At 51.2% G+C, this 26,436-nt stretch overlaps 1 protein-coding gene across 14 annotated transcripts in view; it reads left to right on the top strand.

The window, feature by feature from the left end:
• LOC123761089 (Aryl hydrocarbon receptor nuclear translocator homolog tgo) overlaps positions 1 to 26,436 on the top strand; it is a 304,903-nt gene that overhangs the window by 242,656 nt on the left and 35,811 nt on the right. For 10 of the 14 annotated variants that reach the window (XM_069339441.1, XM_069339444.1, XM_069339446.1 and 7 more), the window contains one exon: positions 10,540 to 10,697. In XM_069339441.1, coding sequence (XP_069195542.1) covers positions 10,540 to 10,697 — 158 coding nt within the window. Of the gene's footprint in view, positions 1 to 2,748; positions 2,776 to 10,539; positions 10,698 to 26,436 lie in introns of all 14 variants that reach the window. The other 4 variants (XM_069339440.1, XM_069339443.1, XM_045747023.2 and 1 more) reach the window with 1 other exon arrangement.

The following is a 26,436-nucleotide window of genomic DNA, read 5'->3' as shown; positions in this document are numbered from 1 at the left end:
TTCACTCAAGGTCGAGTGACGCTGCCCAATAAACTAGCCCTCAGGGGAAAAATTAACATTAATGTGTGGACACGGGCGTACGCTAGCTCCCCCCAGCTCTCCCAGCTCCCCCAGCTCCCCCAGCTCCTCCCCAGCTCCCCCCCAGCTCCCCCCCAGCTCCCCCCCCCAGCTCCCCGCAGCTCTCCCAGCTCCCCCCAGCTCCCCCCAGCTCTCCCAGCTCCCCCAGCTCTCCCCAGCTCTCCCCAGCTCTCCCCAGCTCCCCCAGCTCTCCCCAGCTCCCCCAGCTCTCCCCAGCTCTCCCCAGCTCTCCCCAGCTCTCCCAGCTCCCCCCAGCTCTCCCAGCTCCCCCCAGCTCTCCCAGCTCCCCCCAGCTCTCCCAGCTCCCCCCAGCTCTCCCAGCTCCCCCCAGCTCCCCCCAGCTCCCCCCAGCTCTCCCAGCTCTCCCTGCTCCACCAGCTCCCCCAGCTCTCCCAGCTCCCCCCAGCTCTCCCAGCTCTCCCAGCTCCCCCAGTCTGTCGTGCTGCTTTAGAAGAGGTGGGGAAGGAGTGGGTGGTCCTCCACCGCTTCACTCCTCGCCACACTTGTTACTACTCCCATGATAATTTTGTATGTGGTAATCATGTCTCCCTAGGTTGTCTCTTTTGTGACGTTTAGTCTTTTAGTTTTAGTCTACGAATCTTAGCCTTTTAGTCATCCACCCATACTAAGCCCAACAGCTTAAGGTGGGTGGATAAAAGGTGTAAGATTAGGGAAGATGGCAAGGGGATGCAGCATTCGTCTCCATCCTCCTGAGGTTCCCAACGTCAAGAAAGCGGTTGATTTAAAGTGTCCTCTCCTAACCTACCAGAGGACCCAAAACAGAAAACGGGACAGTGCGTCACTTTCGCCCGCCGCTTCCATTTTCCAATACGACCATTTTTAGGTCTCGTGTGTAACGCATACGAGCGAAAAGCGACGTTCTTTGTAGGAGGAGGACAGGGCGCGGCTCTCAGCGTGCTGGTGTCGTAGCCTTAGTTTCCTAGGAGAGAGAATTGTCAGGGGAAAGTACCAAGCCATTACGACTATATAGGGGTAAAATACACCTCATCCCTTTGTGTGTATTTTACCTCAATAAACTTATTTCAATTTCAATTACGACTATATAGCACTGGGAAGGGGTCAGGATTAGGATTTGGGATGGGACGGGGGAAAGGAATGGTGTCCAACCACTTAGACGGTCGGGGATTGAACGTAGTTTCCTTGGAGCAGCAGTGAGGGTGTAGGGCCGTCGGGGAGACTACAGCAAGATGTAAGCCGGCGCCAATTCCGGTGTCAGTGGGTCGGGAGTCAAGGTCGCTGCTACCGGGAATGGAAAGTTGGAGCCACGTGTCCCTTGAGGGGGGCGTGTCTCGTCCCTCAGGGGAGGTCACCTCTTCATCCTACTTCTCCTCGTCTCTTCTTGTTGATCTCCTATTTCTCTCTCTCTTTGTTTTGTTGTTATATCTGCCTATGGCTTCCTCCCTCGTCGCCAGGTATGCTGAACCCTGCCCGCTCTCCTTCAACCCCCAGCGGGCTCTGTCATGCCCCCCCCCCCAGCGGGCTCTGTCACGCCCCCCCAGCGCGCTCTGTCATGCCCCCCCAGCGGGCTCACGTGGTCGTCTGGCTGGTGTTAACACAGTCGTTGGTATGGTCTGCTGACGTCGCCGACTCATCCGGGACCCACCACAATACGCTACATGTTGGGCTTCACATTGTTACTGCCCACTTGCGGTAGGAACCTCAAGTCTCCCTTACAGTTGGCTTTTAATGCCCTCTATGGATCGTCCCCTTCATTTGTGTCCGGGATTGTATTTAAAGCAGATCCGTTGTTGTTGTTGTCCTCATTAAAGAAGTGGCCCTTGTGTCAGGATAGTTTCCCCTGCCATCTGTGTGCTCTTTATACCGTCCGCTTGTACTAATGAGGGGTTCAAGGGCCCTTAAAGTAATTTTTTTGTACCTCGTCCTCACCCACTCCACATCCGTTATAAATTTGGTCTCCTTCACGCTAGTTTACCTTCATATCTACCCTCCTTTACCTATGTCCATCTCTCTCTCTCTCTTGCCTCCTGGCGACGATGCTGGTGTAGGCGCGACATGGGACCAGCTGGTAATTTCTCCCTCAATCAGTGGTCCGCCGGTACTCACCTAATTGTGCTTGCGGGGGTTGAGCTTTGGCTCTTTGGTCACTCTTTGGCTCTTTGTCGGTGTTTGGTCGTGAGAGCCTCCTGCGACACTTTTCCCGATACTTGTACGTCAGCGTATATCCCGGTACGTTTGACGCCCCCCCCCCCCTAGCATACGCCTTACTGCGATTTCCTGCTTGGAGAAGCCTTCCCCCTACACCCCCACGTACACCTACACAATACCCCGCTACACTACGCTCATCTAATACACATCTCCTTGCTTTACGAAGGGAGGGGGCGGGGGAGGTGCCAATAATACAAAGTAGAGTGACAATGGTATTGGTTTCCCCTTCCTTGCCCCCCTCCCCCTCTACCTGCATCCTTATTCCCCTTCCCGATCATCCCCCCTCCCCCCGATAATCCCCCCCTCCCCCCGATAATCCCCCCTCCCCCCGATAATCCCCCCTCCCCCTTTCTCTCAGAATCCCCCCCTTCCCACTCTGGGAGGACGGCCCTTTCTGCTGCTGTTGAAGTAATAACATGAGATTGATGCTGATGGGCACTGAAAATTCCTGTGTAATAATGTGTGCTGTTTGTTTGTCCCCAGGGAGAACCACTGCGAGATCGAGCGCAGGTGTGTGTCTCTCCATCTCTTGTTGTGTCACCTGTGTGGCCTAGCCTGGCCGCGGGTGCTCTAGCATTAGTGGTGTGTGTGGGTGTGTGTGGGTGTGTGTGGCTGCAGTGTTGGGGTGTGTGTGTGTGTGTTCTGTATGCTGGCATGTGTAGCTTTAGAGGGTGTTGTACTGCACGCATATTTACTTGTCTGGTTTCTGCTATTTGTCTATCCTTGCATGGTAGCCTGTAAGTGTGTGTAGTAGTGGTGTTGTTGTGTGTGTTGCATGCTTATTTATTCTTGTGTAATGACCATACATGTTCTTTGGGCTTGGTGTGTAATTTATGAAATGTTACTTTGCCGTTTTTCAAGCACATGTCTGGGTGGGTAAGTCCCTGTGATCTTCAAGTACACTTGAGGAGAGGAGGACATGTGGTAATTTGAGAATATGCAGGTGGGTTGAGGGTAGGTGGGTTGGGAGGGTTGAGGGCAGGTGGGTTGAGGGCAGGTGGGTTGGGGGGGTTGAGAGCACGTGGGCTCAGGTAGAGACTTACGGTCGGGCCGGGGACTCCGCATCCCACACGGTGCTCTACACCAACGGGCTCAAACTCATTGAGCCCGTTGAGTCCAACATTAGACTTGCTGGGAGATATGGAAGCCCCGGGAAGCTTCTTTATGCATGATAACCAAACTCCTGGGAATATAACTGATATAAACCCGAACTCTACAGATTTTCAAGACAGAAATTGACAACATGCCCATGCACTCAGCCCGGGGTCCAGACTCATGGGGTTCAATAATTATAAAGAAATGCAAAGTGCCAGTAGCGCAGGCACTCAGTGTAGTGTGAGGAAAAACCTAGTGCACGGGGGAGATACCAGAAGCGCTTATATCAGCAGACATGACTCCCTTTCACAAGGAAGGGAGCTAAGCTTTGGCTAAGAATTATTGACCAGGCGCACTAATGTCCAACATAATACAAGTTTTTGAGAGAGTGATCAGGAGTCAGGTCACCTGTTTCATGGAGACCAATGACCTTCACAACCCAGGCCAACATGGATTTAGAGCGGGAAGATCATGCCTCTCACAGCTAGTGTTCAATAAACCCTTGAACTCTATGTTTAACATTTCTCTAACCCTGTCCATGGAGGACAGAAGAAAATGTATATATGCTGGTTAGCATTGTAAATGTGTGGCCACGTCTGTGGTAGAAAATAATAATAATAATAATAAAAAACGAAGTGCAGATGTGGTATACACGGACGTCACAAAGGCATTCGATAATAGGTAAAGTAGGACGGTGGATATTCAAATTTCTGTCGAACAGAACACAGCCAACCAAATAAAATCTAGTCCAAGCGCAGTTAAAAGCTCTGTACCTCAGGGTACAGTCCTTGCATCACTGCTTTTCCTATTCTTGTATCAGATATAGACAAAAATACAAGGCACAGCTTCGTATCATCCTTTGCAGATGACACAAAAATCAGTTTGAAAATTACCTCTGCTGAAGACATTGAAAAACTACAAGCAGATATTAATAAAGTTTACGACTGGATAGCAGAAGATAACATGATGTTTAACAGTGATAAATTCCAGGTACTCAGATACGGTAAAAATGAGGACCTTAAACATAATATAGGGTACAAAACGCAATCAAATCTGCCCATAGTAGGAAAGCAACATGTAAAGGATTTGAGAATAATGATGTCTGACGACCTAACTTTAAGGGAGCATAACCAAGCAAATATTGCGTCAGCCAGAAAAATGATCGGATGGATTACGAGAACTTTCAAATCCAGGGATCCCATCACAATGATTGTACTCTTCAAATCACTTGTGCTGTCCCGTCTCGAGTACTGCTCAATACTCGCTTCCCCTTTCAGAGCGAGAGAGATATTGCTGAAATAGAGGGAAATAGAGAACATATACGGTGGGATGGCATACATAGACGCGATAAAGCACCTAAATTATTGGGATCGTCTCAAAGCTCTCCAAATGTACTCACTTGAAAGGAGACGGAAAAGGAATCAAGTAATATATTCATGGATAATATTGGGGTGGAGAAGAGGGTAGTGGAGGGGTGGGAGGGTATAACCATAGGTAGGTGTTGGGGGGTGAAAAGCACTGGTGGGTCCCCGCCCCCCTCCCCGATGCTTGGTGAGGCTGGCCGGGGCCTGCTGGCCGGGGCCTGCTGGTCGGGGCTGTTCACCCATGTTGACTGCTCGGCCTCTCTGTTTGCCCTGGCTGGGACGCTCCCCCCTACCCTCACTCCCTCCTCATAATTACTGATCATCCAAAGGTAATTGGCTGCGATAGGGGAGGGGGTGACCCGGTGGTGGGGGTGAGGTTGATTGTGGGGTTTGTTGGGGAGGATGGATGGGGTAGGGAGGCTCTGAAGAGGATGGTGGGGTGGGGTGGCAGTGAAGAGGGTGGTGGGGGTGGGGTGGCTGTGAAGAGGGTGGTGGGGTGGGGTGGCAGTGAAGAGGGTGGTGGGGTGGGGTGGCAGTGAAGAGGGTGGTGGGGTGGGGTGGCTGTGAAGAGGGTGGTGGGGGTAGGGTGGCTGTGAAGAGGGTGGTGGGGTGGGGTGGCAGTGAAGAAGGTGGTGGGGTGGGGTGGCAGTGAAGAGGGTGGTGGGGTGGGGTGGCAGTGAAGAGGGTGGTGGGGTGGGGTGGCAGTGAAGAGGGTGGTGGGGTGGGGTGGCAGTGAAGAGGATGGATGGGGTAGGGAGGCTCTGAAGAGGGTGGTGGGGTGGGGTGGCAGTGAAGAGGGTGGTGGGGTGGGGTGGCAGTGAAGAGGGTGGTGGGGTGGGGTGGCAGTGAAGAGGGTGGTGGGGTGGGGTGGCAGTGAAGAAGGTGGTGGGGTGGGGTGGCAGTGAAGAGGGTGGTGGGGTGGGGTGGCTGTGAAGAGGGTGGTGGGGTGGGGTGGCTGTGAAGAGGGTGGTGGGGTGGGGTGGCAGTGAAGAGGGTGGTGGGGTGGGGTGGCAGTGAAGAGGGTGGTGGGGTGGGGTGGCAGTGAAGAGGGTGGTGGGGTGGGGTGGCAGTGAAGAGGGTGGGGGGGGGGTAGGGTGGCAGTGAAGAGGATGGTGGGGTGGGGTGGCAGTGAAGAAGGTGGTGGGGTGGGGTGGCTGTGAAGAGGGTGGTGGGGTGGGGTGGCTGTGAAGAGGGTGGTGGGGTGGGGTGGCTGTGAAGAGGGTGGTGGGGTGGGGTGGCAGTGAAGGTGGTGGGGTGGGGTGGCAGTGAAGAAGGTGGTGGGGTGGGGTGGCAGTGAAGAGGGTGGTGGGGTGGGGTGGCAGTGAAGAGGGTGGGGGGGGTAGGGTGGCTGTGAAGAGGGTGGTGGGGTGGGGTGGCTGTGAAGAGGGTGGTGGGGTGGGGTGGCAGTGAAGAGGGTGGGGGGGGGGGGTAGGGTGGCTGTGAAGAGGGTGGTGGGGTGGGGGGGGTAGGGTGGCAGTGAAGAGGATGGTGGGGTGGGGTGGCTGTGAAGAGGGTGGTGGGGTGGGGTGGCAGTGAAGAGGGTGGGGGGGGGTAGGGTGGCTGTGAAGAGGGTGGTGGGGTGGGGTGGCTGTGAAGAGGGTGGTGGGGTGGCAGTGAAGAGGGTGGGGGGTGGGGTGGCAGTGAAGAGGGTGGGGGGTGGGGTGGCAATGAAGAGGATGGTGGGGTGGGGTGGCAGTGAAGAGGGTGGGGGGGGTAGGGTGGCAGTGAAGAGGATAGTGGGGTGGGGGGGGGGGTAGGGTGGCAGTGAAGAGGATGGTGGGGTGGGGTGGCTGTGAAGAGGGTGGTGGGGTGGGGTGGCAGTGAAGAAAGTGGTGGGGTGGGGTGGCAGTGAAGAGGGTGGGGGGGGGGTGGCAGTGAAGAGGGTGGTGGGGGGGGGGTAGGGTGGCAGTGAAGAGGATGGTGGGATAGGGTGGCAGTGAAGAGGGTGGGGGGGGTTGGGTGGCAGTGAAGAAAGTGGTGGGGTGGGGTGGCAGTGAAGAGGGGGGGTGGCAGTGAAGAGGGTGGGGGGGTAGGGTGGCAGTGAAGAGGGTGGGGGGGTAGGGTGGCAGTGAAGAGGATGGTGGGATAGGGTGGCAGTGAAGAGGGTGGTGGGGTGGGGTGGCAGTGAAGAGGGTGTGGGGGGGTAGGGTGGCAGTGAAGAGGGTGGTGGGGTGGGATGACAGTGAAGAGGGTGTGGGGGGTGTAGGGTGGCAGTGAAGAGGGTGGTGGGGTGGGGTGACAGTGAAGAGGATGGTGGGGTGGGGTGACAGTGAAGAGGGTGGGGGGGGTGGCAGTGAAGAGGGTGGGGGGGTAGGGTGGCGGTGAAGAGGGTGGGGGGTAGGGTGGCAGTGAAGAGGGTGGGGGGTAGGGTGGCAGTGAAGAGGGTGGGGGGGTAGGGTGGCAGTGAAGAGGGTGGTGGGGTGGCAGTGAAGAGGGTGTGGGGGGGTAGGGTGGCAGTGAAGAGGGTGGGGGGGTAGGGTGGCAGTGAAGAGGGTGGTGGGGTGGGGTGACAGTGAAGAGGGTGTGGGGGGGTAGGGTGGCAGTGAAGAGGGTGGTGGGGTGGGGTGGCAGTGAAGAGGGTGGTGGGGTGGGGTGACAGTGAAGAGGGTGGGGGTGGGGTGGGGTGGCAGTGAAGAGGGTGGGGGTGGGGTGGGGTGGCAGTGAAGAGGGTGGGGGTGGGGTGGGGTGGCAGTGAAGAGTGTGGGGGGGTGGGGTGGCAGTGAAGAGGGTGGGAGGGTAGGGTGGCAGTGAAGTGGATGGTGGGGTGGCAGTGAAGAGGGTGGTGGGGTGGCAGTGAAGAGGGTGGGGGGGTAGGGTGGCAGTGAAGAGGGTGGGGGGGTAGGGTGGCAGTGAAGAGGGTGGGGGTAGGGTGGCAGTGAAGAGGGTGGGGGGGTAGGGTGGCAGTGAAGAGGATGGTGGGGTGGCAGTGAAGAGGGTGGTGGGGTGGCAGTGAAGAGGGTGGGGGGGTAGGGTGGCAGTGAAGAGGGTGGGGGGGGGTAGGGTGGCAGTGAAGAGGGTGGGGGGGGGGTAGGGTGGCAGTGAAGAGGGTGGGGGGGGTAGGGTGGCAGTGAAGAGAATGGGGGGGGGTAGGGTGGCAGTGAAGAGGGTGGGGGAGTAGGGTGGCAGTGAAGAGGGTGGGGGGGTAGGGTGGCAGTGAAGAGGGTGGGGGGGGGGGTAGGGTGGCAGTGAAGAGGGTGGTGGGGTGGGGTGGCAGTGAAGAGGATGGCTGGGCGAAGGATGGCGCAGTCGCGGGCCGGAGGATGGCGGAGTGGCGGGGCGGAGGATGGCGGAGTGGCGGGGCGGAGGATGGCGGAGTGGCGGGGCGGAGGATGGCGGAGTGGCGGGGCGGAGGATGGCGGAGTGGCGGGGCGGAGGATGGCGGAGTGGCGGGGCGGAGGATGGCGGAGTGGGAGGATGGCGGAGTGGGAGGATGGCGGAGTGGCGGGGCGGAGGATGGCGGAGTGGGAGGATGGCGGAGTGGCAGGGCGGGAGATAGAAGGGAGGAAGTGCCACATGGGAAGTGAAGATGGAAAAGTGCCACCTGGGAAGTGGTGACCAATCATGGTGGCCATGATATTTGATTATAATATTTTAAAATATTTTAATTTTTTTGCATTGGGTTCCTTACCTTGAGGTTATCTAATAGTGGCTGTTCCGGGGATCAATGTCTCCGCGTCTCGGTCTCTGATCATGCTTGCTGGTTAATGGTGTGGTCAACCATGCTGTTAGACACTACTCCTGGCAGGCTGATGTATGAATTAAAGCTCAAAATTATATTCATTCCAATTATGAGGTTCACATCCTTGTGAAGTTTGACTCCTCGGTAACCACAGTGTTACCAACTGATCCTAGCAAGCATGGCAGCCAAGAGTGGGTGCAAAACCTTAGAATAACAAGTTGGCTCTCATCTTGAATATGACCCCCCCCATGGATGAGTCGCCGCCCCCCCCCCCCTCCCTAGATGGCTTCCCCCTCTTCCGCCTTCCTTGGATGATGGTTGTCAAAGATTAAGCCACCTAAGAGGTGGTGCGGGCATGAATAGCCCGTAAATTCCTGGATGGTCAACTCATCTTGAATCCAACTTCTGGATGTGGCTGAGTGTACCGCGCGGGAAGACTGCTCTAGTCTTGACCCTGTCAGGCAGGAATAAAACAAGGCGCATCGACACCGGCACTCCATGAGCGATCATTCTGTTTTTGCGACCTCGCATTGACAACATGTTCTCACAATAAGGTCTTTGGCGGCTTTGTTTACAATTATTACAGTTAATTAATGAGCTCCGAAGCACCAGGAGGCTGTTTATAACAATAACAACAGTTGATTGGGAAATTTTCATGCTTGTAAACTGTTTAAGAAATGAAGCTAAAGCCGTCAAAGATTGAGGAAAGATGTACACGTGCTGCTCCTTCCCCCTCTCTCTAGAGCGGTTACTCAAGAGAGGAGGTTACTCATAGAAGACTATGGAGTTGCGCTCTGGATGTCGGTCTGGAGTGGCCTCCCTAGGGCGCAAAGCCAGGGTAGGTTGATATCGAGGAGAAGCTGTCACTCATGCAGCAGGTACCCCCCCCCCTCTCCACGACGCGGAAAGTCTACAATGGAAAGGCAAACGCCAGTATGATTGGCTCCAGCGCCGTCGCGGGAACTGCCAGAACGAAGTTGAAGGCAACAATGAACTGCCCCCAGGGGCTCCAGCTTCAGAGCTAACTTCGAAGTTGGTAAAAGAAGGCACAAGGACTCCAAACTCGGAGACCGCCGTGGTCGGGGCCGGAGAAGAACCACTGAAGAACAAGAAGTGGAGGGGGTGTGGCGGTGGGTGGAGGAGGGGTGTGGCGGTGGGTGGAGGAGGGGTGTGGCGGTGGGTGGAGGAGGGGTGTGGCGGTGGGTGGAGGAGGGGTGTGGCGGTGGGTGGTGGAGGGATGTGGCGGTGGGTGGAGGAGGGGTGTGGCGGTGGGTGGTGGAGGGGTGTGGGGGGTGTGGCGGTGGGTGGTGGAGGGGTGTGGGGGGTGTGGCGGTGGGTGGTGGAGGGGTGTGGTGGTGGAGGGGTGTGGGGGGGTGTGGCGGTGGGTGGAGGAGGAGTGTGGCGGTGGGTGGAGGAGGAGTGTGGATTGATCGTCAATCCCAATCAACTTTGTGTCATTAACACAACCCGTTCTCGCACTTTCTTTAAGTCAATATTGACTTATTAAATACGTGCATATGTGACATACTAATTTATTGTGAATATTTTAGTTTACCTTGAAAAGCTTCATAGAAAACACCGACCTTACCTAACCTTCTTAGTATGTTAAGCATCTTATTGCTTCGTAAATACAATTATTACTTAAAATATACCTATAATTGGTTAAGTAATAATTGTAATTACGAAGCAATAAGATGCTTATCTTAACATACTAAGAAGGTTATGTAAGGTCGGTGTTTTCTATGAAGCTTTTCAAGGTAAACTAAAATATTCACAATAAATTAGTATGTCACATATGCATGTATTTAATAAGTCAATATTGACTTAAAGAAAGTGCGAGAACGGGTTGATTAACGAGTCTACTGGACATATTGTGGTATAGTTATACCCGGCTTGGTATAGATATGCCGGGCATAGTCGCTGTCTGGTTCATGTTAAGCCCCGGTATTGTCATCTGTATGTATCTTGGGCTTCTCAGCCACATTGTCGTATATGTAGAGTGCCTTTTGTAGATGTGTTTTAAGTGGAATATATTTAAAAACATATATTAGTCTGTGGTTATTTTATTATATGCTAGTAATGTGTTCATTGTATGGTGTGAGATACTAATGTGTATTGGGTGTGTTGTGGGCGCAGGGAGAACCACTGTGAGATCGAGCGGCGGCGACGCAACAAGATGACGGCCTACATCGCCGAGCTGAGCGACATGGTGCCCACCTGCTCCGCCCTCGCCCGCAAGCCCGACAAGCTCACCATCCTCCGCATGGCTGTCGCCCACATGAAGGCTCTCAGGGGTGAGTGATGCCCCCTTTGCTTTCCCCCTCCCCTTACCCCTTCTATCCTAATGCCCCTCTACTGCATTATTTCCCCTTCCTTCTTTAGGTGTCTCACTATCATCCACTACTACAGGATGGTTGCTACCATCATCATCATCCACCAACCCGTGTGTGTTCTACGGTTGTCTCACCCAGATGTTCTCTAGCAAGCGTCCGCAGGTGACATGTTCATATCCTTCAAAAGATCAGCACTGGAAGGGTGCCCAAGTTGTAGTATTGTTCTTCAACTGTCCTATCTCAGGGTGCCAAGGTTCATATTTCTGCTGCCTAATTTTACACTTGTATCAGCCAGCCTTATTCATGTACTACACAGCCGTGTGTAACACACCAAGGTGCCTGTGCAGGTCCTTCAGAGCGCAGTGTTCTGTGTACTGAGCAACTTAATGGCAGATCAGAGCCTACTCCTGTGTGGAGTCTCCAATCAACACCGAATTATTAAAGACGGTTGATCTTGCTCATACTAGGTAGATTACGGGCTATTCATGCCCGTGCCACCGTTAGGGTGGCTTAATCTTTATCAATCGGTTCATTTAGGTGCATACCGTCACTGGCCAGCCTTACGCTTACACCACACGGCTATCATCTCCAACCTTGCTTGCAATATTAAGTCTGGCTGCTACACTTGCTAGCCATATACCATATGCGTTTAAGGCTAGCCGGATTCTTGCACTGTATAGCTTTACCGTGACCACATTTGACCATATGTGCAGTGTTATCCATCACCCACACCACCAACTGGCACCATATTAAGCTCCTTATTGTATGTTAGAGGTTTAGTGGGCTGAAAAGCCAGCTGCTGGAGTGTTCAATATGAACACAACAGTGTTGAATATGAACACAAGCTTGGCCCTTATAGGCAGCAAGACCACACCCTCAGTACTCTTCTCCATATTGTAAATTGAGACTAATTAACCCCGACCATGACGCAAGAGGGAGGGAGGCGAAATTGAAATAAGTTTATTGAGGTAAAATACACACAAAGGGATGAGGTAGCTCAAGCTATTCTCACCCCGTTCAGTACATCGTGTTAATACATGTATAAACACGTCACAAGCAATAAACATCACCGAACATTCTGCGAGATAAACATATACATTTCTTGAGGGAGGCGAAGTGTTGTATAATTATGAGCAAAGGAAGTAGTTAGGTTGGTGGGGAGGGAATGCCGAGTTCTCTTAACTCTTTGGTACTACTGCTTGTAAGGGTTTGGTAACATTCTAACCTAACTTGGCGCAAGACTCGCTGTTGATTGGTTGAGACCAAGTGGCAGATAAGCTTGGTTTGTGGCGTGTTGAGACGGTCCTGTCACTTGCGGTCATGTCAGTCACTGCTGTTGCTGGTGTTCCATCTGTCCTCCGTCCCGTGGTGTTCCGTAGTGCTCGCGACGCGTCGTGTTCCGTAGCGCTCGCGTGGTTGTAATGTTCGTCGTTATTGTTCTCATCTAGTTGTGCATGCGGTGGTTGAGATGCGGTTCCTTGGTCTCGCCTGTCTAAGGAACCCTTAGAACCCTAATGCTCAGGAACTGTTGGCTCAGGAACCCTTAGAACCCTAATGCTCAGGAACTGTAGGCTCAGGAACCCTTAGAACCCTAATGCTCAGGAACTGTAGGCTCAGGAACCCTTAGAACCCTAATGCTCAGGAACTGTAGGTTCAGGAACCCTTAGAACCCTAATGCTCAGGAACTGTAGGTTCAGGAACCCTTAGAATCCTAATGCTCAGGAACTGTAGGCTCAGGAACCCTTAGAACCCTAATGCTCAGGAACTGTAGGCTCAGGAACCCTTAGAATCCTAAGGGTTCCTGAACCTACATATGAAACTGTGTATGGAGTCTGCCTCCACCACATCCGCACAAAAGGAGGCCTGGTCGAGGACCGGACCGCGGGGACGCTAAGCCCCGTAATCATCTCAAGATAACCTCAAGATAACGTCACTGCCTAGTGCATTGTGGGAACCTACCAGGTCTGTAGACCTGGTAGGTTTTCCGCGTGTCTGGAGGTTACAGGTGTGACTGATAAATGACTGTTATCGTGCTTCTCGGTCTCCGAGGATAGCCATGCCCGAGGCTGACATCGCAAATCTCTTGCTGGCATGTTTGCTACATCTTGTCACTATTCTCGGTTACAACTCGTCCGTTTGTGTGTAAGTATTGCAGCGTGCAGTTAGGGAATACTTGAGCTGTTATCTTAAAGTATATGCATGTATACCTGGTCTCTTAAGGTTATCTTAATGTATACGAATGTATACCCGTTATCTGAAGGTCTACGCATGTATACCCGTTATCTGAAGGTCTACGCATGTATACCCGTTATCTGAAGGTCTACGCATGTATACCCGTTATCTGAAGGTCTACGCATGTATACCCGTTATCTTAAAGTTATCTTGAGGTGTAAGAACTTGAGAGATGTCGACGGTCTACACACTATAGTCTGTGGGGTTGGTTGGTATTAATTATTTATAATAATTAGTGCTAGAGGTTTAACATTATCAGCAATTTTAACTTAGTGTCGGAATGTCATAATAGAATTTTGGAATTTTGACTCGACTTTTGTTAACATATAAAACCAAGAAAAAAACATTTTTAAACAATGAAATATTGAGGGGAAAAAGTTTTCTGATTACTTTTCTAATGAACTTAATGTTTTCAAGTACAAGAAGTTCAAGTTCACAGTGAATCGGTAAAGCTTTTTGTAACGTTGGCAGAGTTACAACTCTTGAATGACTGTGGTGATTAGTTTGGTAATTAGGCCTCTCTTCTGCCTATTTATTGCCTTTTCCTCTTTCAATCATCACAATCGATTTCAGAATGGTCCAGGACGGACCGAAACGTCGATCGTCCCTTCACTTTCTAGTGTGTGGTCTGGTCAACATAGGCCATTAGCACGGAAGCGTGGTTGAGCATAATGACCTCATCGTAAAGAGTCTGCAGAATCGAGCTTCAGCTCCTGGGCTCTGCGTTTCCAACTGTAGGTCGGGTAATGCAATGATTGCCAAGCCCCACCCCCATGTTTCTAGTCGTATTTGCTTTTAAAACTAGGGATGAAGGTGGCCTGCAGTCACGGGAGACATCTCCCGTCACGCAGGGTGCAGTCGCACCTCCACAGATCTCCAGCATCAGCTAATGATACTGGTAATGGCTCCAAAGGGCCCCATTCCTTCACCCCCCGTCCCATCCCAAATCCTTATCCCTTCTGAGTGCTATATAGTCGTAATAGCTTGGCGCTTTCCTCTTGATAGTTTCCTTCCTTCCAAATGGCCACCACTTACGGGCTATTCATGCCCGTGCCACCTTTTGGGTGGCTTAATTTTCATCGATCAATCTGACCCGCAGTGTGTTCTGAGAGGGTTCCGCTCGCCTACTGCCTCTTACAGTGAGCAAGTGCTTCCTCACACCTCTGACTGATTCGCGTGTTTAGCGTTCATGCGTGATTTCCGTCACTGGTCGTGCTGAAAATGATTGTTTCAGAGATTTGGGGCCTGACGGCTGAGTGAACAGCGCTCGGGATTCGTAGTCCTGAGGTTCCGGGTTCGAGCCCCGGTGGAGGCGGAAACAAATGGGCAGAGTTTCGTTCACCCGGATGCGCCTATTCACCTAGCAGTAAATAGGTACTTGGGAGTTAGACAGCTGCTACGGGCTGCTTCCTGGGGTGTGTAACAAAAAGGAGGCCTGGTCGAGGACCGGGCCGCGGGGACGCTAAACCCCGAAATCATCTCAAGATATACCCATTGCAACCGTGATGAGAGGTCCCTTGCAACCAACATAAGTAGCACAACTCTCGAAATGATCAACAGGTAAATAGGGAAAACGGAATGCATTTTGGTGGAATCATGTCCTGTTCTTTATTGCTTTGTGTCTTGTAGTCACGTCCCTTGGCCTGTCCTTGTAGCTCAGCTCCCTCAGTTCCAGAACTAGTCTTATGGCAAACCAGTGGACTTTCTCGGTATTGTGGTACTCCAGGCAGGTACCCTGGAGTCCTATACCCATAGGTATCCACTGACACCGGTACCCAGTGTTAGTGGACCAGCCCGTCCTCCTGACCTGCCACCACACAAAATACGAGGGTACTAAAAACGTAGGAACCCAAGCCGCCCACCTGACCCAACGAACCTCCATATAGAAAACGTGGATTGTGTGTGAGCTGTTACTTTTTCATAGTTACCCCTTATTGTGTACGCTGCGGGGCCCATAGCGTACACCATGCGGTGTTGTACGAGAAGACGGGTCGCAGCGGGGTAACTTAGTTATTCCAGCTGTGGTTGGGTCGGCGTCCTGGGAAGCCGTGGCTGGATATGTGTGTGCGCCTTGTGCTGGGTCGCTAATTACGGCACGTAGCGTAGTGTGGGTGTACATGCTAGCGGGTAATGACGATAAATGTGCGTGTGGGGCACAGACCAATGCACACAAATTGCTCGGTAAAAAGATCTTTATGGCCCGAGTCACACTTGGTCACACTCGCTCGCCGCCGAATCTCACACTTTAATATTTTCTGTCATAATATTCCCTGACTAGTGTGCTTAAATGACGTGACCGAGAAAGGTACGAAATATAAACATTGAAGACTATCATCAAATAGACAAGCTTGCAGTTGAAGATCCAGCTCGGTATTAAAGGATGTAGATGCGCGTTTGTTTCACTATCAGGTCATTATTAATGATCAATAAGTGGCCACGTTTGGCTTGCGAATATATTTTGGTATATTGACGACCAGACCACACACTAGAAGGTGAAGGGACGACGACGTTTCGGTCCGTCGATTGAACAATCGACTTGAGAATGGTCCAGGACGGACCGAAACGTCGTCGTCCCTTCACCTTCTAGTGTGTGGTCTGGTCGTGTTACTTCAGCCACGTTATTGTGACTCATCGCCTGCACTTGGAATATTGTACCGTGTACACGGGCTCCTTAATCGCCTGGCAGGAAAAAAAAACATATTTGCGTCCAGACGATGGCCGTATTGAGGATGTAATTTCGCGCATTGATTTGAAGTAGGATAACTTAGATCCGCTTTAGATGTTGGTAGTTTAAAGATTGTTAGCGAGAAAATGAGAGCCCCCAGGCGTTGATAGGCGGATCCTCTTGATAGCTGGGGTTCTCTTGATAGCCGGGGTTCTTTTGATAGCTGGGGTCCTCTTGATAGCTGGGGTCCTCTTGATAGCCGGGTCCTCTTGATAGCCGGGTCCTCTTGATAGCTGTGACACTGCTGTACTTGCGAGAGGTTAAATCATTACATGGGCCAGGTGTGCGCGCGCGCCAGGGCCGGGAGACTTGCGAAACCTGTACATCTTTCTTCAGTTATAGCAGGGTTATTTACATTAAGCTGTTCACGGGCCAGGAAGCTCTGCGAAGGTGACTACAGCTATAACGACCTCGGGTCGAGAACTGTTTTATAAACACAGACTCAGGATGTACAGGTTTCGTAAGATGTACAGATCTCGTAAGTGGACATGTAAATGCTTAGCGAATCCTGGCCCAAATTACGAGCTCCCAAAGCTCCATAAGGTCGTCGTTAAGAGGGCTATTACTGCTTTGAATGACGTCACAAACAATTTGGGAGAGAGAGAGAGAGATCGAGAGCGAGAGCGAGAACGAGAACGAGAGCGAGAACGAGAGCGAGAACGAGAGCGAGAGCGAGAACGAGAGAGAGAGCGAGAACGAGAGAGAGCGCGAGAACGAGAGAGAGAACGAGAACGATAACGCTGTCGTAGTGGAGGTAGGAGGTGCATACCTGGAGAGTGTACAGGTTCTGACCCTTGCTCGCTGTTCGCCAGAGGCACTACGCTGCCTCTGGTCCAGTGGGGGCCACTGCTCCTGCTCTGGGTGGCCCTCGACCAGTGACGGGTGGCTCGAGGGTTGACGGGTGGGCCACGGGTGGACCAAAGGTTGACGGGTGGGCCACGGGTGGACCAAAGGTTGACGGGTGGGCCACGGGTGGACCAAAGGTTGACGGGTGGGCCACGGGCGGACCAAAGGTTGACGGGTGGGCCACGGGCGAAGACGACGAAGAGCGCCAACGTTATAGGGAAGAAGGCACTGGAGAGTGAGTGATGTTAGTGTGGCACACACAGTCTCTCCCAGTTCTTTCCAGGCGTGTGACTGGTTTGTGCCAATGTTCACCCGGACCCTGTTTGTGACCACCTGGTTATCGGAGGCTGTTTAACGTTGCCGCTCACTGTCTGACGCATCAATGACAGCTCGGTTGATCAGGTATCTTTTGAAGACGTTTATCAACCTCTCTCTCTATGCATAGAGGGAGTGTGTCGCAAGGCCTCTGGCCCTTAATGTTAAATTAATCAGCGCTAAAAGACCATTATATTAACTCGCAGTATTTTGAACGTAGAAGTTGGTTTGTAACGCGTGTGAGGGCCGGATGCTGCGGGCTGGAGGGCCGGATGCTGCGGGCTGGTGTACCTTGAGGGCCGGATGCTGCGGGCTGGTGTACCCTGAGGGCCATCTTGCATCACAACCCGGAGGACAGTCGTGCCTCAAGCCCTTCATCTCGCTCGAGAATGACACTAGACGAAGCCAACATTGTCTTAAGATGAGCGTTGCGGTCCGGTTAGGCCACACAACTCTCTCTTAATGCCTGGTATTACCTATTGAATTTTACCCGTGATTACTGATCCTCAGGCTGTATTCTGCTGCCCCGGGACGGGCTTGGGCAGTTGACGAATTCCTTGAACCTCATCCAGGTACAATCCAGGCATAGTCGAAAATTGTAACATCATGTGCAGTCGGTAACCAGATTTTCTTGAACGTAAATTATCAGTTATGCACACTATAATTTTGTACAGTTATGCCTAGTTAGGTGTTTTGGTTTGGATGGATGAGGACGGGCTGGAGGGATGAGGACGGGCTGGATGGATGAGGACGGGCTGGATGGATGAGGACGGGCTGGATGGATGAGGACGGGCTGGATGGATGAGGACGGGCTGGATGGATGAGGACGGGCTGGATGGATGAGGACGGGCTGGATGGATGAGGACGGGCTGGATGGATGAGGACGGGCTGGATGGATGAGGACGGGCTGGATGGATGAGGACGGGCTGGATGGATGAGGACGGGCTGGATGGATGAGGACGGGCTGGATGGATGAGGACGGGCTGGATGGATGAGGACGGGCTGGATGGATGAGGACGGGCTGGATGGACGAGGACGGGCTGGATGGACGAGGACGGGCTGGATGGACGAGGACGGGCTGGATGGACGAGGACGGGCTGGTTGGACGAGGACGGGCTGGATGGACGAGGACGGGCTGGATGGACGAGGACGGGCTGGATGGACGAGGACGGGCTGGATGGACGAGGACGGGCTGGGATGGCCGAGGACGGGCTGGAATGGCCGAGGACGGGCTGGAATGGCCGAGGACGGGCTGGGATGGACGAGGACGGGCTGGGATGGACGAGGACGGGCTGGGATGGACGAGGACGGGCTGGGATGGACGAGGACGGGCTGGGATGGACGAGGACGGGCTGGGATGGACGAGGACGGGCTGGGATGGACGAGGACGGGCTGGGATGGACGAGGACGGGCTGGGATGGACGAGGACGGGCTGGAATGGACGAGGACGGGCTGGAATGGACGAGGACGGGCTGGAATGGACGAGGACGGGCTGGAATGGACGAGGACGGCCTGGATTGCAAACCTCAGACACCCAGACCAGATGAATCATTGTTCATATAGCGTCCATGACCGCGTTGCTACACCTGGCTCGATTGATCGAATATTGAAATCAAAATTATATGAAAATGTAGATTTAGCTTATTAATCATCTACATTTTCATATAATTGAGCTTATTAATCATTGTATGAATTAACATCTTGAGTTGTCTACATAATAGTGTATATGTAGCAGTGTTGTGGGGGTTTCAAGCTTCATTTTAAAGGGAATAACTCGTAATGATCAGGGATTATCAGCAAGACTATTGGGAGATGAACAAATCCACAAGGGCCGTGACGAGGATTCGAACCTACGTCCGAGAGCATCATTTGATGCATCATGGCTGGCGAGGAGTTTTTGTTGTGGGTAATGTTCTTGAAGAAATGGCCGAGGAGCGGAAGGAAGTGCCTTAAGTTTTTATCCGTGGACACTTGAGGACCATTGTATTGAATGGTCTTTGTATCCGGTGGTGCGCGGCGGTCAGTGATCAGGCTCCTCCTCCTCTTTGGGAGTAGTCACTTGGCTATGTAAAACATGTTTACTGCTGTGTGTGTGTGAGAGAGATAGAGAGATAGAGATAGATATTGAGTGAGACAGAGAGGGAGAGAGAGAGAGAGATATTGAGTGAGACAGAGGGAGAGAGAGAGAGATATTGAGTGAGACAGAGGGAGAGAGAGAGAGAGATATTGAGTGAGACAGAGAGGGAGAGGGGGAAGGAGGAGAGAGAGAAAAAAAAAGTTCAGGAATCAATTACAATATTTACAATTGTAATTGATTGTAATATATTGTAATTGTAATTTACAATTGTAATTGTAATTACAGCCAGACATTAGGACCTAGAGGTACGTACGTGCCGGTTCATGAAGTGAAGTGACTCACATTAACTGACCTTGTTGTTCTGACACTCTTAACATCTTCTTGCCCCGAATAAACCCAGACCACTTCCTAACAAATAAATAATAAATCATTTCAATGAAGGTGAAGGAAAGACCCAATAAATATACAAATGTATTATGAAACTAAAGTATCGGATGAAACCTACATCCGTTATCAATGTGCTGTTCACAATGTTCTCCAGAACATTAGGGAGTTGCAGTAATAGGTTCTCAATAACACCAATGACATCAGTTCTTTAATTATCACCGGGGAGCCGGTCGGCCGAGCGGACAGCACGCGGGACTTGTGATCCTGTGGTCCTGGGTTCGATCCCAGGCGCCGGCGAGAAACAATGGGCAGAGTTTCTTTCACCCTATGCCCCTGTTACCTAGCAGTAAAATAGGTACCTGGGTGTTAGTCAGCTGTCACGGGCTGCTTCCTGGGGGTGGAGGCCTGGTCAAGGACCGGGCCGCGGGGACACTAAAAGCCCCGAAATCATTTCAAGATAATCTCAAGATAATCACCAGAAAGCACCAAGCCGGGAAGACTTGTGTAGCAATATAATTATACATGTTAAACCTAGACGGTAGAACATATATTAGACAGAAGCTCGGAGGGGAACTGTTGATGGACAGGGACTGGGACGGGAGAGGCCTGGTTGGAGACCGGGCCGCGGGGGCCATTGCTCCCCGGAAGCTATACAAGGTAGAGGGTGGTGTTGAGGGTTCAGGGGTGGTTATGTGGGTGAGAGTTTGTGGGTAGTTATGCTTTAGCCTGGATATTGATTTGTATGGACTGAGAATTGTTTAGTTTAGGGAACACTTCCCCTCTCCACCCCTTTCCCCTCTCCACCCCCTTCCCCTCTCCACCCCTTTCCCCTCTCCACCCCCTTCCCCCTCTCCACCCCCTTCCCCCTCTCCACCCCCTTCCCCCTCTCCACCCCCTTCCCCCTCTCCACCCCCTTCCCCCTCTCCACACCCTTCCCCCTCTCCACACCCTTCCCCCTCTCCACACCCTTCCCCCTCTCCACCCCCTTCCCCTCTCCAACCTCCCCTCCATCCCCCCCTCTCCTCCCCCCCGCTCCACCCCCCCACTCCCTCTCCACCCCCCTCCACCTCTCTCCCCGCCCTCCACCCCACCTCTCCCCCCACCCCTCCCCCTACCCCCCCTCTTCCCCGAACAGCGCGTCATAATGTATATAATTATATATCGAAGGTTTGCCACCAGCACGTTTTTCGATAAATTTAGTTCATATTCATGAATTTAAAGAAAAGAATCATTTTGCCAATACAGCGTAATTTAACACGTCTCCGCAGCCTTTTGGGTCAGTAGTTAATGTGTGTTAAAATATATTAAAAACAATACGTTTTAATATGCGTGCCAAATAGCTTTTACCGTATATAGTTCATCATACTCACACATACAGTTATAACACTGGTATACTATACAGCGTTGTGGCGCCTCACGCCAACCCGTCCTCGTATACATTTTGATGTATTAATCAGCCCCCCCCCTCCCCCTAAGGCTTAAAAAAAGGGGGGGGGGTTATTATTTGCAAATGACAGCGACTCTGCAACATTGACGTGGTGTCCCGTTTTCTGTTGGTGGGTCCTCGGTTAGGTTAAGGTCGGGCAATTTAGTACATCTGTTTAGTGACGTTGGGAACGTTCGAGAGGAAGGGATGCTCACACGTTCCCCCTCCCCCTATCTCAGGAAAACTGCGATTTTATTTGAGACAGACAGACAGACAGGCAGGCAGGCAGACAGGCAGACAGGCAGGCAGACAGGCAGGCAGACAGGCAGACAGGCAGACAGGCAGACAGGCAGACAGGCAGACAGGCAGACAGGCAGACAGGCAGACAGACAGACAGACAGACAGACAGACAGACAGACAGACAGACAGACAGACAGACAGCAAGCATCAGCATCTAGACGCACTCTCTCAACCGTGGTGAATATAGTCACATTAGGAAGTGGTACACACAGAGTATTTCACACACACACACACACACACACACACACACACACACACACACACACACACGCACGCACGCACGCACGCACGCACGCACGGGGAGACATGTTATGATGATGTACATTGGTGTGGTTGTGGCGAGTTAGAGGTTGTGAGGGCTGTTGTTTTAGATCCAGCTACTCGGAACAAAAGTTGCAAGTAGCACGGGTTATGGTGAGCTCGTAGTGGACTTACCCGGCACAGGAGCGGCGGGGCTGTAACTGTTGTGAGGGCGTGTTGGCAGGGTTGTAGGGTGGGGGACGCCCTAGGCAGGGTCAGGTGAAGAGCATGGCTACCACCCTCGCGTCGTGGTCGCCATCGGCCCTCCACACTCCACTTTCCCCGACCTGGTGGCTGCTGCTGCTGCCTTCTGCACCACCACCACCTGCTGCCCACCAGTACCCAGTTAGCTGCCTTCCACTAGGCCTCATGATGCTGCCACTTCCTCACCAGTAACTTGTTACAGACTCCCACATACCCCTCATAACCTCTGAGGAGTACATGTTGTATATCTGTTTATTTACAAGGGTAAAGCATACTAATGCCCCCAGTGTATTCTGGTCAATGGTGGACAGAAGACTTGCTGTTCGGCTGCTCACCTTCACTCTTGGGGCCAAGTTAATCCCTACCAACACTTAATATAATTCATTACAGTTGTATACCTGGAGCATACATGGACAGGGTTTCGGGAGTAGTTCTACTCTTCGACTTGAAATTGGTCCAACAGGCTGTTGCTTGGCGCGGCCCGCAAGCCCACGTACCCACTACAGCCCGGTTTGTCAGTAGTACGCCAAACTTTCATGAGTATGAGCACTAGTGTTGCAGGTGTTGTGGGCGGTGTAGGAGGTATACATATACCTGGTTGACCAATCCAGCAACGAGGAGGCCTGGTCGACGACCGGGCCGCGGGGCCGCTAAGCCCCGGGAAAAACTCCAAGGTAAGGTAACAAGGTATACAGAAGAATAACTATACTGGTGTTAGTCAGAAGTATAGGTATTCTGACTTCACAGAACCCAATGCGTAATGGTCAACAAAATAAAATCCGGACCATCAACCGTGAAAAGCTCAGTCCCCCAGGGTACTGTGCTTGCTCCAGTGCTTTTTCTCATCCTCATATCGGACATAGACAAGGACACAAACTATAGTACCGTATCATTCTTTGCAGTTGACACTAGGATTTTTGAGAGTAGGCAACATAGAGGATACGGCAAACCTCCAATCAGAAGTTAATCAGGTCTTTCATTGAGCTACAGAAAATAATATGGTATTTAATGAAGATAAGTGGGAAAAACGGTGGAAAAAAATAAAAATATAAGAGCGGAAACCACGTACAAAACTCAGTCATATCATAACATAGAACGAAAATGCAATGTAAAGGATCTGGGTGTACTCATGTCGGAAGACCTTACCTTTAAAGAACACAATAAAGTAGCCGTCACAACTGCAAGAAAAATGACAGGTTGGATAACAAGAACTTTTCAAACTGTTGATCCTATACCGATGATGATACTCTTCAAGACGCTAGTGCTCTCTAGAGGGGAATACTGCTTGCACAATGACAGCCCCTTTCAAAGCTGGAGAAATTGCTGACCTGGAGAGCGTGCAGAGATCCTTTACTGCTAGAATCCACTCAGTAAAACATCTAAACTACTGGGACCGACTAAAGAGCCTAAATCTGTATTCTCTTGAGCGCAGGCGGGAGATAAATAATAATTTATACGTGGAAAATAGTAGAGGGGCTGGTCCCAAACCTGCACACAGAAATAACATCACGAGAGACCAGAAGGCATGGCAGGATGTGCAGAATACCCCCGTTGAAAAGCAGAGGTGCAACAGGTACTCTGAGAGAGAACTCTATCAACATCAGAGGCCCGAGACTGTTCAAAACGCTTCCACTACACATAAGGGGCATAACTGGCCGACCCCTCACAGTGTTCAAGAGAGAACTGGATAAACACCTCCAAAAGATACCTGATCAACCAGGCTGTGATTCGTACATAGGCTATGAGCAGCCGCGTCCAACCGCCTGGTTAACCGGTCCAGCAACCAGGAAGCCTGGTCTAGGACCGGGCCGCGGGGATTTTGAGCCGCGAAATCATCGCAAGATTGTGGGCGTTGGAGGAGGTGCTGGTGTAGGTGTGGTTGCAGGGAGGACGGTGGTGAGGCAGGACGAACACACCACTACCACCACAGTGCTGCAGGATAATGCTACTCCAGAGATCCCAAGTGAGTTAGACACTGACGGTAACCTTACCAAGTTCCTACTACATGTTAATACCACAATGACCACTGACATCATTTTGTGAAGCCTCGTTTAATAAACAAAACTGTGGAGTTTAAAGATTACCACTTGACGGTGTGGATCAACAGATGCTAACATGAGTAGGCAAAGGGGTTGAGATGAGGGACCATGCTCCAGAGGGGGAGGATGAGATACCTTGTACCAGAGGAAGAATATTGATGACCTGTAATTACTGTGATGCTTGAGCAACAGGTGGTCCTCGAAAGATTCCCCCCTTGCCTGCAATTATGATGTTGAATAGTAGTAGTAGTAGTAGGCATCCATCAGTCTCAGGAGACTATGGAGTTGCGCTCTGGTTGTCGGTCTGGAGTGGCCTCACCAGGGCGCAAAGCCAGGGTAGGTTGATTCGGGGGAGAAGCTGTTACCCAGGCAGCAGGTCCCCCCTCTCCACGGCGCTGAAAGTCTCCAATGGAAAGGCATACGCCAATACGATTGGTTCCAGCGCCGTCGCAGGAACTCTTGCCGTAGCAGGAACTGAATGCTGTCATTATCGATACATACTGCCAGTACCACCATCCTGGCCACTATCCTTGCTTGCATTATGTGAGTACTCGTATCGAGTTTGATAAACGAACACCAACTTTTGTTTGGTGGTATTATGAGTCGAGAAATTATAGATTAAGTGGAGGAGGGGGTCCGGTAACCCCCGGCCACATAGGCTCACTTACGTACTCTTACAATTCAATTTCAATTTCTTGATTATGCACCCCATACCCATCCCGTGGGCGGTGGTGTAAAGGGTTACAGAGGCACATAATCTGTTCAGGAACTGAGCCCCATAGTTGGTTTAGCTAAACAAATACAAATCTTTTGAAGCTAGTTACACAATTATTAATGTTATATATACTCGCACATATACCTATAAATACATGTACATATATATATATATATATATATATATATATATATATATATATATATATATACATACACATATACATACAGTCACCTACACAAATACACACATTAATAATCTTTGTATCACAAGTGATTCAACAAGAGGCTCACAACAGTCACTATACAAGGCAGTTTACATCTATGGTGAGTCACACAGTTACTAGTCTTGTTCCACACCCACCCAACTGGGCGGCAGCTTTACAGTCATGTGCATGCATCACCTACAGTAAGCAAATTTTGGGTACTTCGCTAAAATTCCTGGAAGTTCATCATTATGAATGAAGTACTTACACATTTCTTGGACACCATTGATGGTGTTATCTCGGAATTCCGCGATTTTTTCACATTCCATTATATAATGACACCAAAGTATGCGAATAGTTCTGCTGACAGAGTTTACATTTAGTCACATGCAGGCGATGAGTCACAATAACGTGGCTAAAGTATGTTGACCAGACCACACACTAGAAGGTGAAGGGACGACGACGTTTCGGTCCGTCCTGGACCATTCTCACAATCGACTTGAGAAGGGTTTTTTTTGTTTTTGTTTTGTTTTTTTGTTTTTTGGGGGGGGAGGGGGGGGGAATAAAGAGGAAGGAGAGGCATAGGTGAAGGGAAGTATAGAAGTGGGAAATACAGTGAGAGGTATGAAAGCAGGCGGGCTGTTCGCCTTGCTGACACGATGTGTGGGTGTTGGCAGCTAAGCTAAGCTGGCTCCCTCTTGTCAGGGAGCTGTGAGTGTGTGAGAGGTTCTTCACGTGTGTTTCACCATATATGGATGTCCATAGATGAATACTGTGTAGCATTCATATATACACACTCCGATGCTTCCACACACGTTATTCTGTTTAATGCTCTTTATTTTATTATTATTATTTATCGAGTTGTCATACATATTATTTATCGAGTTGTTCATACATACACATATATGAACTGTTCATATATATACATATATAACTCATCTTGGGATTATATACTGTGGGGCGGGGTTTTCGTCCAGAGAATCGAGGCTCTTGGGCCACCAGCTGTGGGAGCGGGGCGTCTCATCTTGGAGTAATCTTTCAAACATTGGGTCCTCTAACATTTCGATGGTGTTCCACACCCTGATGGCTTGGTGCTGCAGTCTGATGTTTAGTGGCTGTATGTTCAGGAGTTCGTGGAGCTCCTGGATTGTCTGATCATATGGTGGACGGTGTTTTGCTGCTCTCCTTAGCGCCTTATTTTGTACTGCTTGCAGTTTCTGCATGTTAGTTTTCTTTATGGTGTGTAGTGGTACTGGGGGATATTCTAGATGCGGCCGAACTAGAGCCTTATATAGGTCCAGGACGATATATAGAATGGTCCAGGACGGACCGAAACGTCGTCGTCCCTTCACCTTCTAGTGTGTGATCTGGTCAACATTTAGTCACATCTACATCAGCAGACGTTACACACTCCCAGAGGTACTTGTAGCCGAGCCTAAGCCTAGCAGTGGTAACATCTAGAAGTTGTTGGATTCCCAACTGGCACACCTCTGCCCTGCCCACAAGCACACAGCTGGAGTGCCGTGCCTACCAGCATCCTCAACTTCCCATAGCTGCTCACATTAACAATTGTGTAACTAATTTCAAAATATTGTCACTTTCTTAGCTAAACGAACTTTGGGGTTGAGTTCCTGAACCGACTATGTGCCTCTGTAACCCTTTCCACCACCACCCACGGGGTGGGTATGGGGTGCATAATAAAAAAAGAAATTGACAAATTGAATATAATGAAGCTGTATGTTCGTGCCAAGGTTACGGAGTCTTCTCAATTTGCCTAAGCCTGTTTTTGCTTTGTTTACCGTCATTTTCGTGATTTTATTTTTTCATTTTTCCATTAATCTCGAGTATCTATATATATCGATGTGAAGGAGGGTGTAGGGGAGGAGGGGAGGGAGGAGGGGAGGGTGTAGGGGAGGAGGGAGGGTGTAG

This window comes from Procambarus clarkii, chromosome 41 (assembly GCF_040958095.1).
Source record: "Procambarus clarkii isolate CNS0578487 chromosome 41, FALCON_Pclarkii_2.0, whole genome shotgun sequence".
Lineage (NCBI taxonomy): Eukaryota > Metazoa > Arthropoda > Malacostraca > Decapoda > Cambaridae > Procambarus > Procambarus clarkii.
This window is presented reverse-complemented; position numbering and strand designations above follow the sequence as displayed.